The sequence below is a fragment of the Gamsiella multidivaricata genome (assembly GCF_025024155.1).
Source record: "Gamsiella multidivaricata strain RSA 2152 chromosome Unknown BC939scaffold_1, whole genome shotgun sequence".
NCBI classification, from domain to species: Eukaryota; Fungi; Mortierellomycota; class Mortierellomycetes; order Mortierellales; family Mortierellaceae; genus Gamsiella; species Gamsiella multidivaricata.
In genome coordinates, this window is record NW_026251709.1 from 575,075 (window position 1) to 592,887 (window position 17,813).

The 17,813-nt window shown below is 51.8% G+C and overlaps 7 protein-coding genes across 7 annotated transcripts; 3 read left to right on the forward strand and 4 right to left on the reverse strand.

The window, feature by feature from the left end:
- Positions 1–83: 83 nt before the first annotated feature.
- Positions 84–4,583, reverse strand: BC939DRAFT_488583 (uncharacterized protein). Its single transcript, XM_051559379.1, has 5 exons — positions 4,184–4,583; positions 3,428–4,100; positions 1,655–3,223; positions 1,327–1,569; positions 84–1,241 (listed from the first exon to the last, which is right to left on the reverse strand). Exons 1-5 carry the CDS (start codon positions 4,489–4,491, stop codon positions 165–167), a joined length of 3,870 nt encoding a protein of 1,289 aa, XP_051417841.1. The 5' UTR covers positions 4,492–4,583; the 3' UTR covers positions 84–164.
- A 444-nt stretch (positions 4,584–5,027) lies between these two features.
- On the reverse strand, positions 5,028–6,227 carry BC939DRAFT_498101 (uncharacterized protein; the record flags this gene model as incomplete). Its single annotated transcript, XM_051559773.1, has 2 exons — positions 5,028–5,880; positions 5,968–6,227. The coding sequence occupies 2 exons, from the start codon at positions 6,225–6,227 to the stop codon at positions 5,028–5,030; spliced, it is 1,113 nt and encodes a 370-aa protein (XP_051417842.1).
- Positions 5,951–7,014, reverse strand: BC939DRAFT_4084 (uncharacterized protein). Its single transcript, XM_051552884.1, has one exon. The coding sequence runs from the start codon at positions 6,896–6,898 to the stop codon at positions 6,326–6,328; it is 573 nt and encodes a 190-aa protein (XP_051417843.1). The 5' UTR covers positions 6,899–7,014; the 3' UTR covers positions 5,951–6,325.
- An 89-nt stretch (positions 7,015–7,103) lies between these two features.
- BC939DRAFT_434114 (uncharacterized protein) lies at positions 7,104–9,039 on the forward strand. The gene has a single exon (XM_051553332.1). The coding sequence runs from the start codon at positions 7,131–7,133 to the stop codon at positions 8,706–8,708; it is 1,578 nt and encodes a 525-aa protein (XP_051417844.1). The 5' UTR covers positions 7,104–7,130; the 3' UTR covers positions 8,709–9,039.
- Positions 9,040–9,108: 69 nt separating this feature from the next.
- On the forward strand, positions 9,109–10,610 carry BC939DRAFT_472292 (mitotic checkpoint regulator, MAD2B-interacting-domain-containing protein; the record flags this gene model as incomplete). The annotated part of the gene is made up of 4 exons (XM_051558261.1): positions 9,109–10,113; positions 10,173–10,193; positions 10,219–10,371; positions 10,464–10,610. 4 exons carry the CDS (start codon positions 9,109–9,111, stop codon positions 10,608–10,610), a joined length of 1,326 nt encoding a protein of 441 aa, XP_051417845.1.
- A 146-nt stretch (positions 10,611–10,756) lies between these two features.
- On the reverse strand, positions 10,757–12,686 carry BC939DRAFT_434116 (mitochondrial carrier domain-containing protein). The gene is made up of 3 exons (XM_051553333.1): positions 12,253–12,686; positions 11,613–12,151; positions 10,757–11,519 (listed from the first exon to the last, which is right to left on the reverse strand). The coding sequence occupies exons 1-3, from the start codon at positions 12,580–12,582 to the stop codon at positions 10,913–10,915; spliced, it is 1,476 nt and encodes a 491-aa protein (XP_051417846.1). The 5' UTR covers positions 12,583–12,686; the 3' UTR covers positions 10,757–10,912.
- Positions 12,675–16,549, forward strand: BC939DRAFT_434119 (uncharacterized protein). Its single transcript, XM_051553334.1, has 4 exons — positions 12,675–12,818; positions 13,311–13,525; positions 13,653–16,209; positions 16,270–16,549. Exons 1-4 carry the CDS (start codon positions 12,773–12,775, stop codon positions 16,437–16,439), a joined length of 2,988 nt encoding a protein of 995 aa, XP_051417847.1. The 5' UTR covers positions 12,675–12,772; the 3' UTR covers positions 16,440–16,549.
- The last annotated feature ends 1,264 nt before the right edge of the window (positions 16,550–17,813 follow it).

Genomic DNA, 17,813 nt, shown 5'->3' on the forward strand with positions numbered 1-17,813 from the left:
GCAAATGGATGCAGGAAAAAGAGAGCGAGAGCGAGCACGCGCGTCTATCAAGTGAAAGCAAAGGGACACATAGTATGTACAATCGACGATTCACAGCTTTTTTTATTCCGATCTTCTGAGGTTATACACTATTCCTTGTTCTCTTCTTTTTACAGTTGGATCCTCTATTCCTCTCGGGAAGCCTCGTAACCAGTGGTCTTCAGATGCGACTCGAGGTGGTCGAGGATGAATGGGTACACATCCTTGTACGCCCTGTCGCCGACAATGCAGTCCAAGTGACCATAGCCCGGAATCACCTCTCTCCTATACATCCCCTTGTAGTCGGATGCCATATTCGTCATCGGCAACAGATCCCTGAGCTTCTCAACAGTCTTCAAGGTCGACTCGGGGACGAACACCTGATTCTTTGCACCATGGATCAGGAGCACAGGGACGTTTTCAAAGGCCTTCTTCAAGTTCTCCTCCGTCACCAGATTCTTGCCCTCCGTGTCCATCAGTGTCTGCTGCTTGCACCACCCCATCACTAATCCCCTCAACGACTCAATGTTGATGGAGCCCAGGATTTCGTCCAGGTTGTCGTGGAAGTTCTTCGACAGCTTGTCGTGTTCCCAGAGTAGTCCAAAGCAGAAAGAGGCGCGGTGGCAAACAGCATTGTTGCAGTACTCGTGCAGAGGCATGGGCATGAAACGCAATGCATTATCAACCGCGCGATCCAACAGGGTCACCTTGCCCGCTGCTGGCTTGTTGGCTTCCGCTGGCTTATTGGCCTCCGCTGGCTTCGCGTCTTCATTATCCGAGGATGATGCAGAACCCGAATGAGTAACGCAATCGAACTCATCCTGTCGCAGCACCTTCTCGAACAACGGCACAAGCTGCAAGTTCTGCTTGATTCTGTTGGCGACCGTGACCAGAGGATGGGTAGCAACTTGAGAGGAAACGACGGATCCAACACCCTCGATCTCTCCGTTCAGCATACCGGCCCACAGGGTGACCGATCCAACACAGTGAGCAACAACTTGGATGTTCTTAACGCCAGTCTCTTTCAAGATGACCTTGACCGCAGCGGCATGGTCGTGGGCGCCACCATAGACGGGAGATTGGCGACGAGAGTCCTTAACAAGGACGGACATGCGCCAGTCGGACAGCCAGACGTCGTAATCGTGAGCCAAGAGGAAGTCGCAGAGGTTGTGAGGGATCAAATTGGTGGCGAATATCTCCGAGCTGACCGAGGCGCCATGCAGCTATTGTTCGATCGAATAGGCTACGTTAATTAAGACCGATCTTTCAGGAAAGACATCAACCAAGAACATTTCACAGGCTGTTTACCAGAAGAACGGGTCCCTTCTTGCCCCTGTAGCGGGTCAAGCGAGTGTGGAAGCCATCAGAGGAGACAACCTCAAACACTTGTGCTTCTGGACGCTGGCGTGGGAAGGTCTTACGAGTATGCGTATCCTCTGGATATTTGAGGTCGTTCAAGAAGGGCAAGTAAGTCTTGACGGTAGCGCTGATCGTCGACACACCAAATTCCTTGATAGCCCTCAAGTTAGCTGTAACACTGGTTGTGTCGCCCTATTGCATCAGAAACACATGCTGTTAGCGGTGGGAGGATACCTGGCAACAATAAAACAGGAGGGCCTCCATTGACTGAACTTACGCGGAGTGCCGAAATCTGGCTGAAAAAGTCGCCATCGCGCTCGCCCAGCTTGCCCCGTCCAACGACCTTTTCAGCGCCATCCTCAATCTTGTACACTGTCACAAGGATGCGTGAGGGCTTGATCCAGCCCTCCAGGACATGACCAGTTGAAATGGGCTTGCGACCCTCGAATAGGTAGCGGTCGCCAGAGGCGCAAAGAAGGATCATCTTGTACAGGATCGCGCACTCGTCCGCAGGGTCGTCCTCTGTGCCAGTGAAAACCGTAAACACACCAGTCTCGATCATCATGGGCTGGTCAGACAGGGCTCTGCAGGAAACCGTTCCGACGATCCTGGCGCGATGATCAGTCCTCTTCAAGAACTCCTCGATGGGTCCTGTAGAGAGCGTCAACACCATGTTCATGGTCGAACCAGCAGATCTGGCCTGGTTATCGGCGGTCTCAAAGTCCTCAGTCAAAATCACAGTCGAAAGGTGTCCCTTAAGTAACTCTGTGAAGCTGACTCCTGCCTTCTTTTTCAGCTCCGCCTTCTCAGACGACTTGCCCCAGGACGAGAAAACAGAGGGAAGTACTCTGCTTGGTTTAGCCCCGTCATCAGAATCGCTTGAAGAGTCGCTGCTGTCACCAGGGAAGTGCTCCGTGACAATCAGACCACGAACTTCGCCCTCCGCTTCTGCAACGTCCTTCAGGGCCGACTTTCTGAGCTTTTGCGCCCACGCATAAGCTTCCGTCTCGTGTTCGTTGTACGGAATGGGGAACTGCGGCGTCTTAAAATCGATAGGCTGCGTGGTGGGTTCATACTTGATTGTCCAGCCGCGATCGCGGGCCAACAGAGTACATGCGCGTTCTGCAAGGGCTGAGATAGTCAAGAAGGGGTTGACACCCAAGGACATAGGCATGACAGCGCCATCCATAACATAGAAGCCTTCGTAAACCTCGTCGCCCTGACCGGCAAAGACCTGACCCTTGTGGTTGATGACGCCTTCAGCGCCCGTACGACCGATACTGCAGCCTCCGATAGGATGGACAGTGACCACAGCATCCTCTGTGGCCGAAGTCAATGGGTCACGAACATAGGTTCCGCGAACAGCCTCCGCCAAGGTCTCCAACAGCGGATCAAGTCGCGAAAAGTTGCGGGTGGTCCCAATGCCGGGCCAGTTGATACGAACGCGATCGTCCTGAAGGCTCAATTCACCGCGAGCTTCATCGTGAGACATGACTAAAAATGTCTGTGTGTTGGCCATGGCTCCTCTATACACGCCAGCGACATAAGACGACAGCTCGCGTGCGTTTCTACCAATCTTTTCCTGGAAGGATAAATCCTGGGCGGTCTTGATCGACTTGCTTGATTTCTCGCTCATGAACTGGTAGATGGTTCTCAGGAGCAGTGCAGCCTGGGCAGGGATAGCACCTTCCTCGACCACATATCCATCCATGACATTGGGTGTGTCGCGGTAGTCGATGAGCCCTGTGATGACGGGGCCGACCTTGTTCTCGAACTTCTTGGGGTCTTCATCTCCCATTGAAACTCCGTTGACGAGGGTCTCGCCATTATAGGAAAATGCAAGGAACTATAAGATATTTAAGGAATAAGGAACCCAAGGAGATGATTGAGTATACAAAGGTTGGTTTTCACATGGGATGCGATGGATGTGAAAAAAATGTCGGCTCAGGAACCGCCACAGCCTAAGGATGCTCCTTGTAGGAACAACATGCGCAGGCTGTGGGAAAATAACAAACAATTGTGTTCAGCGTGACCAGATGCGTCTACATACGTCGCCGTTTCCGCTAAAGCGCTTGCCCAGTTGATCCGATGTCTGCAGTCCAGACCTATTTGACCGTAACAAGATCTCCGTTGACCCCAATGCTCCGGCTCCAAGAACAACGATATCGGCTGTGACGAACATGGGTGCGATGGAGGACCCATGTCCGTGCAAGAAGACCTCACGATTCGGCTCCTGCCACTCAAAATAGACGACATAGGGCGCCGGCTGGTTAGGTTTCGTGTTAGATCTCTCGACACGGACGACATTGCAGCAGGTGAAGATCTCGGCGCCGTGGTTCCATGCGTCAGGGATATAGTTCATGAGGGTGGTGTTTTTGCTCCAGTCGTTGATTCCTGTGGTGTCGTTACCCGTGAGGGTGCTTGGCTTTTGGAAGACTCCCGCGGGGTTGAGCGCTTCCCTGAAGTGCACGGTGATTGGTGGACGCACAAACTTGTCGTGGACTCCTGCGCCCTTGGCCTGGGCCTCCAGGGTGGCGAGCTTTGGCAGGACAGGCCAATCCTCTGGGTAGGGAGTCGGCTGCAGCATGTCAATAGCATGTTGAAACGACTGCTCCAGGAGCTCTTTATCCTTGTTGATCTCCTCGGGCCACGCATCCTGGTCCCAGATGCGCGGCTCGGGCCTGAGGGCTGTGTTGGCGTTCAACAGCGATGTTCCTCCGAGACTAGAGCAGGCATCAAGCCAATTGGGTAAGTAAGACACCAGTAAGCATATACATTTTGAGAGAGAGGTGTTCATTCAACTCACCCGCAGGCGACGAATGCCCATTGGTCCTTGTTCTTGTGGATTTCGTAGAGACCCGTCTTCTTGCCCTCATGACCATGCTCGCCATTGAACTGAACCTCGGATGCAGCCTTGAGGGTGTCCTCGGGGTACTCGCCAGGCCAACGCTCCTCGCCTCGCTCGAGAATACAAACACGTTTGCCAGCACGGGCGAGACGCGAGGCAGCAATTGAGGCACCGTAGCCGGATCCGACAACGATAACATCGTAATGGCTCTTGAGCTTTGTCAAGGGGAGGCTGAGCCTTGGGGGGCGGTTCTTGTGGCCAGGCATGTCTCCAGGGGTATATGATTTTATTTTAATGCAAGTACCAGAAAAAAGAAATAGAGAAACGAATGAGGAGGAAGACAATGAGAGGATGGGATGAGGAAGGAGGGAAAAGACGGTACCATGCGCAAGAGTATTTAATGTCACCACGATGTCCAGCCTCACCAACCCAGCCCAGCCAGCCTGGTCTTTTACCCGTTGCTCTCAAGCGCAAGTGCACGTTCTAGGGTTTCCACAGCGCTTCCCGTTATTCCGTGTGCTTATGCGATTTGTTTGTCCTTCAGTGAGTGGAATTTCACTGGGAACTGCCCCGAGGAGAAAAATAAAGAGTGCATGGGTGGGGATATCAATTGACCACCTGGTTCGCAGGGTAGCATGTGAATGGAAGGTCTACCTATCTCTACCTCTCCTTTACTCCCATTGCCTGCATGGACAAACGCCTAGAATCGCCACAAATGGCTCGGCTGTAGTCTATTGGCATGCGTTATTTTATATCCTGGAAGGAACACGTCAAAAAGAGACGACGCCTCGAGACACTGTTCTCATAGTTGTCCTAGATCTTCACCAGGCTCGTCCTCGTCGCCGCTGAACCCGCAACAGTCTTCAAAACCGTCGTAACCAGGTTCCTCCGCCAATATGAGCAGATGATACGATTTGTCGGTCGTGATCCCGCGTTGATTCAGCCATTCAGACAGCTTACGCGAAAGAAGATATTTGTCGTATGAATCTTCATAAATGGCTAGAAGGCATCCACCACCAAGCCTCTTCAGTCGCTTCCAGCGCTCTACCATCCAGACCAGTTCCTTCATGCACACCTCATATCTGCCACCCCAGAAGCCGACCTCCTTCAGGTTCGTCAACCCCGCCAACAGATCCAGACCTGCTCTCAACCGCATCGGAAGCGGCACCAGAAGGTGTCGTAAGCGCCGAGGGCTCCCAGAGTCATAGGACGTACACGCCTGGTAAAATGTAGCCAGCATATCCAGCACCTGCAACTGTTTGAATATCGCTAGTCTTTTGTACACTGCTCGGCACAGCTGCAGCTCCTCCACCGTGAATCGTCGAAAGGGTCCGTTATCCCGAAATTCCATATCAATACAGATCTGCCATTTTTGCAGACCCTTGCAGGCCCACGGCCTCGAGTTCAAGATATCCTGTGCAGTAATAATCCTTGCAGTGGTCTTCTTCAGTCCCGGACAGAAGTTGAGGACCTCGATCGCCCACCTCTCGTGGCGTTCAGTGGAATATAGAAGGTCAACGAATTCCAGTGTCGCAAAGTGTCGCGTCCTTAGCACATCGAACGTCTCAAGTGAGACTGTATAGTGCTCGACTTCGAGCCGACGCAGAGGCCGCGGGGATGACTGTAAGAGTTCACGGTGGTTTGTATCAAGTACCCTAGCAATTTTGGTCCTGATTCTGATCGAAGTGAGTTCCGGTCACGTCGAGGCCTTAAAAAGGTTGCCGAAGTCGTCGATGGTGTACAATGACTTGTGAAACCTCCAGTAGAGGGTCCGGAGGACAGGGCATTGGCGGATCAGTAATTCGAGCTGTCGTCTGGGGTGAGTATTTATTCCGCGAAGACTGAGCTCCTGCAGTCTTGGAAGCCGCTTAGCAGTCGCATCTGCTCCGTTGATACGTCTTTGCGGCATCGACAGGTCGAACTCGGTCGATTCCAGCTCCAGGACCTCCAGCCGAGCAAAGACTGTCCAGAGCGTCTTGAAATGTCCCCCTGGATCTGACATTGCTTCGGACGTAATGTCCTCAAGTTCCAGCTTCCTGTACAACTCAGGATAGGTGCCCACATAAGGTGTCCGCGTGGCGCTGTGTTCGGCTCATCTATTCAATCGACCAGTGCAAGAGACTGCAGGTGAGGCTGGTTTTGAGAAAGCATTTTCCTGCAATTCTCCCAGTAAATAGCCCCGCTCTTCTCGTCCTTAAGCGACAAGCCCGCCAGAGTGATCGACTCGAGCCGATGGCAGATCGCGCCGAACTGTAATGGAAGACCGGAGTCATGTTTATGGATCGATAGGGACTGAACCAGGGGCGCGATCCTTGAAAGTGTGCTCAGCAACTCATTTTGATGTTGATGATCCTGGTTATCACGGTTCGGAGAGGGGTCATCGCTGTCCTGATAGTGGTCTTTGACAGGCAGGGCTTTATAAGTGAGGCTGGTGGGTATAGATCTTGCAAACGGCTTATCGCGATCGTCCAGTTTTTGGGTCAATCCGAAATGTAGATCTTGCCAGACAAGGGGCCCAAGGGAATAATGAATCGACCTGGAGACGGCAGAGAAGGCAAGCATGTCCTTGGCATCCAAGTAGCTTCCTATCAAGAGGATGATATCGCACAGTTCAAGTACGTGAAGCCTTGGCGACGCCGCCGGATTGGACTCGATGCTGTTGTGAGTGGACATTGAGAGGCAAAGGAGAAGGAGAAGGCGTGAGCACTTATGTATGGTGTTTACTGCGGTTGTGGACTGGACCCCATCAGCTCAATATATGACACATCGTTTCCTTCGGCTGCGCCCCTACACTGCGGGCGGAAGTCGTTCACACTACCAATACTTTAGGCTACTTTTTTCTTTTGTTTCCTGAATAAATACAAAAACCCCCCGCCTACCTTTTGTTCCTTATTCTGCACATGATATGCCTGCCTCACGCATCTCCATATTCGACATTCCACTCGTGGTCGAGGCAATATGCGACCACCTCACCACAAAGGATATCTGGCGTTGCTATCGCGTGAACAAGTCCTGGAGCGATCTCTTCAGTCCCCACCGCTGCAAGCATATCCAGTTCTTGGACCTAGACTCAACACAGACCTGGTACATCCTCAACAACGCTCATCATATTCGGGAACTCAAAGTCGACCTCGCAGATGCCACTGATCTTCTCAACAGTTCATGCACGCGGCTGGAAAAGCTATCCTGTGTCAACTTCGGATACATGACCTGGCCATCCACAGTCCATCAGGACGAGTGGGCCTTGGATTTTACCCCTCGCTGGATAGACCTTGAACCATCTATAAATGCCCTCTCGCTAATCAAGATGAACCCGCGACTGAGGGAGTTGAACATCTTGTGGTACCCTGCCATAGGAATCCCTGTACGACCATTCACTCCCACAGTACTCAGCGCCCTCTCCAGTCACCGATTTCTGCGGAGTATGTCTATCAGCTTACGGTCAACGCACAAAGAACTCGTCGCACTCTTGACACATTGCCCGCCTCATTTGGAAGAGCTCGAACTCCAATGTAAGGTATCTTATCCTTTTGGAGAGGAAGGACAGCACATCCCGTTAGTGCTCTCAGGACCAACGAATCTTCGATGTCTTATTGTTCGGGATACATTTATCAGAGACCAACCGAATATCTTCTCGACACTGCTCAAGTACTGCCCCTTGCTCGAGAAAGTCGAGCTACCACAGGCGGAGGGCTCAACGTATCGCGACTTTATCAACATACTGGTAGAGCACTGCCCGAAACTACAGTCCTTCCACCAAGGTATGACGCACAGCCTCATCGCGAGTAGTGATGCAGCCAGACTACTGAATGGATACCCGAATGGACTACGCGAGGTCAAGCTAAACGTGTATATCTCCGACGGGGATCCAACCTCGAGATCTCAGGAAGGCCTTATGAGACCGCTTGCGGCATATTATTTCAACGTACTTGAAGTCCTGAGATTACAAGTGAGAATGGGCCCAATCTCTGCTAGAATCGTATCCCTTCTAGGACTGTGTCCGAGACTAAGGGTACTGGAAGTCATAGGCAATATTACTATGTTGGACGAGATTGTCTCGAAAGAACGCTGGAAGGTATTAATGGCTCGGTTGGATGGGGCGATAGATTCAACAGCAGATGCGCAGACAGAGTTACTTCCCTGGGTCTGCAGTAGACTCGAGTCCCTGATGCTACACATCGCCAAGCCCTCAATCAAGCGCATCGGTACAGTCATGCTTCAGAAGCATCCGATGACCGAGGATGCCATTGAGGAGGTCAGCATTTCGACGATATTTCAGGCTGGTTTGTTCTGTCAAACACTGAAGTCCTTGAGGTGCTTGACAAATCTGGAGCTAACCTGGGAAGCTTCCATTGTTGAGGCAGTTGGGATGATACCATACGATCGGGGGTCCTTATATATGGAGCGAGTTGGACTGCCGCGAGTATCGCAGAAAGACATGCTATGGATGGGCATAGAATGGTCTACTGTGACCGATCGTTGATGGATGGAGGATAGCGAGCGGATATGTCAAATCGCCCTCAAAGAGCGAACGAAGAACGAACGTTTAAAGGAGCACAGTTCTTGCTGCGGTGGTACACTTGTGGACACGGATGATGTGGAAGCCAACGTGGAATGGTGTCCTAATCATAAGACACCTAATAGAACCCGGAAGTTATATGCGCGTAGGTCGCAGAGGAATACTCGAGAGTAGTTCGAGACGCAACCAAGGTAGCTTGCCATCATAAAATTCACTTGAAGAGCAAACACTTGAGAGGATCGTTGAAGCTTTTTTTCCTTGGGAATGATAGACGCATTATCGGTTACTCCGCCCACGTTGACAAGTGAGCTGCATCACCTGACCTGGAAGGCCATGGAGTTCAACCTGCTTTGAAGCGGGCCGCATGGTCTTTGAATACAACAACGACAAGCTCAAGCAAGCACTCAGATCAATGGATGCCCTCGCAGCCTACGGATCTGACTCGGAAGAGTCAGGTACAGAATTGGCCCCCATCTCGGCTAGTACTCTTGCATCAACCTCAAGTCCAGCTGCTTCAAAAGCGTCAGCGCAGGGTTCAAAGATCAACTCACTTTCTAACATGCTGCCTCCACCGAAAGCGCAAACCAGCAGTACATCAACCATGAAAATCCAGCCCTCATCAGGATCAGCATCAGCTGCACCAAAGACAAGCAAGTACCACACACTTCCAACCCTCGAGTCTGATTCGGACTCTGACGAAGAAGAATCAGCTTTTAGGAAAAAGGCCAAGTTGGCCGAGGCATCCAAGAAAGCAGGTGGAGGAGTCGGTGCCTTGTTTGCGATGCTTCCAGCGCCCAAGAGTGCCGCTGCAGCGTCTTCGTCAACATCCTCAGGAAAGCCGGCTGCAGCGAAGCCGGGATTCATGCCTAGGACAGTCAAGAAACCAGTACCAGCAGCAACGCAGGCAAAGAAACCTACGGCTAGTGTCACCGATGCCAAGGGAGAGGGCACTGATCAGGATGATGATGAGGATGATGATGAGGAACCGGCTCCATTCTTTCCTCTGGGAGCAGCGGCAACAGCGACAACATCGGCTTCTTCGACAGGAAAGGCAGCCTCAAGCACATATATCCCGCTGTTCTTTGACAGGAAGCCGTTGACTACGCAGGAACGACAGGCACAGCAGGAGACTGTTGTGGATATGTCGACAACGAACGAACAGTATGCATATCCGAACAATGAGCAGTATGCTTATAATGAGCAATACGCATACCCGACGAATGATCAGTACGCCTATGCAACCAACGACCAGTATGCCTATCCTACTGATGATGCGTATACAACAGAAGGCTACGGAGTGGATGCCTATGCACAAGAAGCACAAGGAGGGAGCAGTGGTTCCAACAGGATTGAGCTAGACGATGCCGCGGTAAGCAAGGATACTCAAATCTGCTGCGGATAATACTAACTGTATGGCATATTTCTTAGATGCGATTGGAATCCACTCATGTATGTTGTTTTCTCACAATTATAGCTGCACAAACTGGGCATGAGGAAGGCAAGGGATGTCCCCATCAATGTTATCGATGTCTCTGCAAGGGACCAAATGAGCCAAGCCCAACATGTGCGACAGGCCATGAGCGCGAGCAATAGTCAGCCCAAGCCCGTCGATCTGGCCTCGATCAAGGTAACGTCCTCAACACTTTTGTTCGCTCTGCGTTGAGATTGATGTGATCTTTAGAAAACTAATAGCTGCTGTCGTCCTGTTAAACTGTGTAGCATCTAAAACCAACGGCTGCCTTGAAGCGCAAGCACAATATCATGTCCCTGGCATATGAGGCCAAGGCTAACGAGGCGCAACTGAATGCTTCTTGGGCGGCAAGTCGTCGAACGAAAGCAGAGACGCAATCGAAATACGGATTTTGAGTCGTCCTTTTCGCTCTTGTACATTAGTAGTTAGAAATAATAATAAAAAAAAAATGAAACTCGTTAAAACTTCAGCACATGGATGACAAACCAAAGTGTAGTTTGATGCATTATGCCATTACTACAAGAAGGCTGCTCTGCAAGATGTGCCAAAGCTTTTCAGGCCCTTTTATTTTTAATCTTCAGCCAGAACTTGGCCCAAGGGTCAATATTTATTAATTTGATGAGGTCAAAAATATCGCGTATTTTCGGAAAAACAATGTCCATTGAATGTGAGAATGCGATCCCTACTGGCGATGTATCTACCAGTCGTCGCTGTCGTCCTGCAAGTTGGTTACTGCACCGACCGCAAAGATGGCCAGGTTACTCGTCAAGTGCATGCCGAGGCCAGTATACAATCCGCGGATAGCCCAGGTTCCATACCACGGCGTCTTTACATCCTTCTCACCACCATCCTCGTCGACCTGCTTCTTCGAGCGCCCCCTACGCTGTCCTCCTTCCTCCTGAATAATTCTGTACACACAATCCATGATGCCGGCATAGGGTCTCTTCCTGGTCTCGACCACGGTCTCGTATCTCTTTCCAGGGATCTTTGCCTGGATCTGGATCTGGAGACGCTTGCGGATAGTTTCGATCGGCAAGCGGATCAAAAGATCGAGTGTGTCCAGACCCAGTTCTGCAACTGCATAAAGCACCGGTGAGTCTGCCGCAGAGATGCCGAAGATGCGATCGATGATAAGTGGGATCGAGTTTGACAAGAGCGGTGTGATTGTGTGATAGAGAATCGTGGGAAAGAGGTTGACACCTCCCCAAAGAGCAATGAATCCTTCCTCTGAGACAATAGTCGAGATGCAGTTGAGCATACCGGTGTACTTTCGCTGCTTAGGATCCGAGGTCTGAACAACAAGACTAGAGTTGAATGCAGAGGAGAGGTACATTGTTTAGTAGAGCAAAACCATGAGGCAGTCCGTTGCAATACCGACATGTTAAAGTGTTGCCTACCGAGTGCGGACGAGCTCCAAAGGCGAGAGAATGAATCCGACGACGAGATGGGAGGTGACCATTGTTGCGATGTTGGGACCGACTCTGTCCAAATGGACGAGTGGGATCGTATCATCGTACAGATCAAACGTGTCGTTCAAGGTCGCTTCCAGAGTCGGCTGAGCAAAGAGGTGCAAGATCTCATACACCCAGTTTGTGTATTGTCCCTTCCAAAGAGAAAGGTATCCCTCAGTGGGGTGGTAGGCCAATGCCTTCACTACCTGCCACACGCCCTCCTCTTGGGGTGGCAGCTGGAAGGCGGGTCTCGAGCTGTCGTCATATACATTGGTTCGAATCAAGTATCCTGACTGATCAAAGTCCCTACGCTCCCGGAAGACGACTGAGCTGGGATCTAGCTTATTGACATTTGAGCGAGGCGAAGGAAAATGGTCGTGACGGGTACTACTCGAGTAGTATCCTCCTGATCCCGATCCGTCATTAAGATACTCTTCCTCGTCCATTTCCTCCTGCATCCGGCGAAACTCTTCATCACGTCGCTCCTAATTTTCATTAGAGAAGGGCTCAATTAAACATGACGAGTTGACACTATCCATCGCAGACGAAAGAGAAGGCACGCGAGGACATGTTGATCTTATGGTACCTGCTCTGCGAGATCTTCATTGTTAATGCTCGGATCGGAAGTGTTATTGGGCATATACTGGACTTGCAGCAACGTCTGTCCTGCCTCGAAGGGCGCAGCTATCGCGAGCGTTAGGTACTTGATCAGGCCATAGTTGAGGAGCTCCTTGGCAGCAGCCTGTGTGGTGACATCGTGTGAGGCAGCCAGGTCGTGTTCGAGCTGGGAAGCGTCTTGGTAGTAGGACTGCAGGGGAGAGTCCAAGGGTGAGCCATAGAAGGGCCGTAGAGGACTGGTGCTGCTGTTGGCGTTGGGGACACCGCCAGGGGAAGGAAAGTTGAAGTTGGATGCCATTGGTTTGCGGCGGGGCTGAATGAGGACGGAAGGAAGACCGATCGTGACAGGGCTGGACGCGGGTTCAAGCCGTTTTAGATTCGATATGTAGTCTGTCTAATTTGGTGGCAGACTCGAGAAAGTTTTTTTTTTTTTCTGCGAGTGATATTACAATTCCTCTTCTTTACCCCTTCCACCTCCTCACATCATCATGGCACCATTCGCAAAGCCGGAATCCGTGCTTCGCAGAGCCGATGGTAATAAAGCAGACCCCACCCCATCCTCCATCCTCCTCCCTTCCTCCCGTTCAACGCGTGTACACCTTTTACCTGGAGCCAGCACACAGATCGCACCACCCCCAGAGCAGATCCGATCGAGCTCACGTTTAAAGTTCACTGCTGGATACCACTCCACCACTCCACTACGACAAAAGGAAAACATCCGCTGACTGGCTACTTCGCCGCCTATCCATCGATACAATCCTGCCATACATCCACCTATCCACCTATCCATCGATCCATATATCCCGCCATCAAGCCCACCATCCATCGCCCAACATGACCCTGCGCCCTGAACGACCTTTTTGGCCAGCTTGGATGTTACATGGTGCTTCCAGGAACACACAGACCAGCACCCGCCAGTGCATACCCGATCTGATGTCTTCCTCGGCCAGTCAGCACCTCGTCCACATCAGGACCCAACACTGTTCTCACACCTGCACGTCGCTTCTGAATGAATCCTTGTAATAGAGCTCATCGCTGTCGGTCAGAATGCCGCAGCCCTCGAGGCCCTCCATGACGTGATCATCTCAAAGAGATCCCGCAGTGTCCCCCTGGCATCCCTGGAGCCAATCATGCTCAAGTTCGTTGAGCTCTGCGTCTCGCTCCGTAAGGGCAAGATCGCCAAGGAGGGTCTCCATCAGTACAAGAACATTTCCCAGAACACCAGTATCGCCACTATTGAGGTATATAAAAAAAGAAAGCGCGACCATAGAAGAAAGTGTCCTGTTGTTTTGTTGCTTTGTTGCTTTGTTTGGAAATAGCGCGCTAACCCTCCGACGCCATGGCTGTATACGCGACAAAACAAACTAGCTGGTCATCAGAAAGTTCATCCAGCTCTCGGAGGAGAAGGTCCAGGAGGCTCAGGCCAAGGCCGATCAAATCACCCTGGACGGCCTGGACGATCTAGAGGCGACCGAAACCCCCGAGTCGATCCTCCTCAGCACCGTCTCTGGCGAGCAGAACAAGGACCGCACCGACCGCGCCGTCGTTACCCCCTGGCTCAAGTTCCTCTGGGAGGCCTACAGGACCGTCCTGGACATTCTCAGGAACAACGCCCGTCTCGAGGCCCTTTACCAGACCACTGCCCATCAGGCCTTCCAGTTCTGCTTGAAGTACACTCGCAAGACCGAGTTCCGCCGCCTCTGCGACCTCCTCCGTAACCATTTGCAGAACATTGCCAAGTACGCCCACCAGCCTCACTCCATCAACCTGAACGAGCCCGAGTCGCTCCAGCGCCACTTGGACACCCGCTTCCAGCAGCTGAATGGTGCCGCTGAGCTTGAGCTCTGGCAGGAGGCCTTTCGCTCGGTCGAGGATATTCACAACCTGATGACCATGTCCAAGAAGATGCCCAAGCCCTTTATGATGGCCAACTACTACGAGAAGCTGACCAAGATCTTCATGGTCTCGGACAATTACCTCTTCCATGCTGCTGCCTGGAACAAGTACTACACCCTCGTCAAGACCCAGAACAAGTCTGTCACCGATGAGGAGCAGACCCGCATGGCCTCCTTGGCCTTGTTGTCCGCCTTGGCCATCCCTGTCATTTCTTCCAAGGACAACGGTTATGAGGTCGACGAATCCAAGAACAAGTCTCATCGCCTTGCCGCCCTCTTGGGTCTCAGTCGTTCCCCCAACCGTGCTGGTCTTTTGAAGGAGGCCCTCAGCAAGAACATTCTCAGGCATGTTCGCCCTGAGCTCCGCGAGTTGTATAACATTCTCGAGGTCCAGTTCCATCCTCTCTCTATCTGCAAGAAGATCGAACCCATCATGAACAAGCTGACTGAGGACCCCGAGCTTGTCAAGTACGTCAAGCCTCTCCATCAGGTCATTTTGACCCGTCTCTTCCAGCAGCTTTCTCAGGTTTACACCACCGTCAAGTTGGACTTTGTCATTCAGCTTGCCTCGTTCGCTGCCCCTTTCAACTACGATTCTGCTACAATTGAAAAATTCATTATGAAGGGATGCAAGAAGGGCGAACTCTCGATCCGTATTGACCACGCCACCCAGTCTTTGACCTTCGAGACCGATTTGTTTGCTTCCGACAGCAAGACTGTGACTGACGGACCCGTCTTGCAGTCCTTGCCCTCTGATCTCATGAGGACTCAGCTCACCCGCCTTGCCACCTGCCTTAACACCACTGTCTCTATGATCTCACCCGACGTTGTCGAAGCGAAGAAGGAGGCCAAGAAGGCTGCTTTCGTCAAGGCTTTGGCCAGTATGAAGGAGGAGCACAAGCTTGCCCTTGAACGCAAGGCCATCATCGAGCGCAAGAAGGAGTTGATCGAGACTATGTTGGCTCGCAAGGAGAAGGAGGAGGCCCGCGAGAAGGCCCTCCGTCTCCAGGCTGAGCAGGAGGCTCTCAAGATCCGCCTGGCAGAGGAACGTCGCAAGCGCGAGGAGGAGCGTATCCGTGCTGAGCAGGAGGCTATTCGCAAGAACGAGTCACTCAAGTTGGCCGAATCCCTCAAGAACAAGGCCGGTGTCGATCTCAACGACGAGGATCTCGAGAACTTGGATAAGGACAAGTTGGTTGCTATCCAGATCAAACAGCTGGAGAAGGAGAAGAGTGAGATGGCTGCACGTACCAAGGCCATTGGCAAGCGTCTGGATCATGTCGAGCGTGCCATGCGTCTGGAAGAGCGTCCCCTCTTGGCCAAGGATTACGAGCGTCAGCAGAGAGCGGACCGCGTTTATCATGATGCTGCTGTCAAGGCTCAACGCGAGGCTGCTGCTACCAAGCACGCCCATGAGTTGGAGCTCAAGAAGCGCATGGTCAAGATCCTGGATGATTACCGCCAAGTCCGTCACGATATGGAGGAGAAGCGTCAGGAAGAATTTGCTCAGAAGCGCGAGGCTGCCCGTCTCAAGATCGAGGAGGAGAAGCAGAGGCGTATTCTGTGGTTCAGAGAGCATAAGGCTGAGCTCGAGCGTCGCAAGGCTCAAGAGGAAGAGGAGAGGATCGAGCGTGAGGCTGAGGCTGCTCGTCGTGCTGCCGAGGAGGAAAAGAGACGCGTTGAGCGTGAGGCCCAGGCTGCCAAGGAGAAGGAGGAGTACGAGGAGAGGAGACTCCAGTTGGATGCTATCGCTGCCAAGCAACGCGAGAAGGAAGCTCAGATCGAGGCCCGTCTCAGCGGCGCAAGAGCCGGATCGGCCGCACCTGTCGTACCTCCCAAGCTTGTACCATCACCATCTGGAGGGGAGAAGCCCAACTGGAGAGAGCGCTTGGCTGCCAAGGAAGCTGCAGCTGCAGCTGGTGAGATCCCTGCCCCCGCTCCCTCGACCAGTGCCTACCGTCCCCCTGGTGCTCGTGGATCGGAGCCACCCCGTCGCGATTCACCTCGCGATTTTGGACGCGACTCTCCTCGCGATTCTCCTCGCGATTCTCCTCGCGATTCTCCTCGCGATTTTGGACGCGACTCTCCTCGTGATTCACCTCGCGATTCACCTCGCAGTTTTGGACGTGAATCTCCCCGCGAGGCTCCTCGCGAGGCTCCTCGCTCGGAAGAGCCGTCAACTGTCCGTCCCCCATTGTTCGGTAAGGCTGGCGGTGGATGGAGAGAGCGTGAGGCCAAGAAAAATGAACAGAACCAGTAATCAGCGGTCAAAGATGTGTTCACTGTCCTATCACCACATTACTACAATAAAATGACCAACCTACAAACACTTGGATTATGCAGAAGATATGGTGTTGGGCGAAGTCAAATACACCCTTATTTAAGGTTATCAAGATCCAAGAAATCGCGATTGGGCACTGCCAGCAATGTGGCAACATTTTATATAAATGTGAAAAGACGCGCTTTGCTTCCCCACGCCTATGTTCTCTTACTCACTCGTCTCTATTTGCACAGAATACTGAATCGATATGCGCTGAAGCCGCTCTTTAAAAGGCCCTATTGGTGCGCTGTCTTTCTGCTGCAAATGCCTCTCACTATACGCGTGGTTTATTCCGCTGCATCTTATCTGCACCAACTGACTCTCCATTGTCTAAACGCTCGAACTCTTAAGCCTCCGCGAGGTGGGGAACATATCCTTGCAACAGGGAAACCATTCGCCATCCCAGCTCATGACCTAGAATAATATTATATACATGTGGATTTTGTGAGTACTCCTCCCTTTGTGAAACAAAGAAAAGATGTGGTTTGCGTCCAACAAGGCAGGTCTTGCATATGTACATGTATGGTGAAGATGAAGAAATGACTTTTCAGGAACATCCATCTACAAGCAAGAGTTGGAAGAAGAATTGGATATGGTGAGCATTGTTTGATGCAGGTAACAAGTGAATCCATTTGTCAGGCTATGCATCCAGATGAGGCAAAGGGAGGGGTAGACGTTTCCATTACACTACTGTTTCCATCGCAAGCTCGAATGATTGGAGCCAGCTGCTTCAGTCCCTAGAATAAAGCAGGGGTTCAATTGCGCTGTGGCACACAATCCCGCTGGCTTACACACCACACGCATACACACAACGCATACAGGCAAATAAGGAGGTTGTTGGAGAATATTGCGGAGAGAGATGTACGGAAAATACCATTTATGTTGTCTCTGTTTAAAACGCAGCACCTTTTGCTTGCGATGGGGATGAGGGGCAGAGAGCGTCCAGAACTGGAGTTATCAATTCTTTAAATCACGGCTTGTGTACTTCCCTGACAAATGTCAAGGCGCATGGTCGGCTTTTGTTTTAGGACCATTATCGTAATAATACGAGGAGGCGCTTAAATAATTGATGAGGAAACAAGGTCTCGTTCACGCGAGCGAGAGAAAAATAAAAATAAATAGACGCGACGGACCACATAGTGCGGAGACATATCTACGAAAAGGGAAAACGGAGCCCGATAGAGATGAAACAGGCGAGGGCCCAACAAAACGGGTCAGCTAAACCGCCGAGATATTCTTTGCACGCCTGAACAAAGCGCCTCCATACCGCTGCACCCTTCGTCTCCTCATTACGGGAGCCGCCTTGCTGCTATT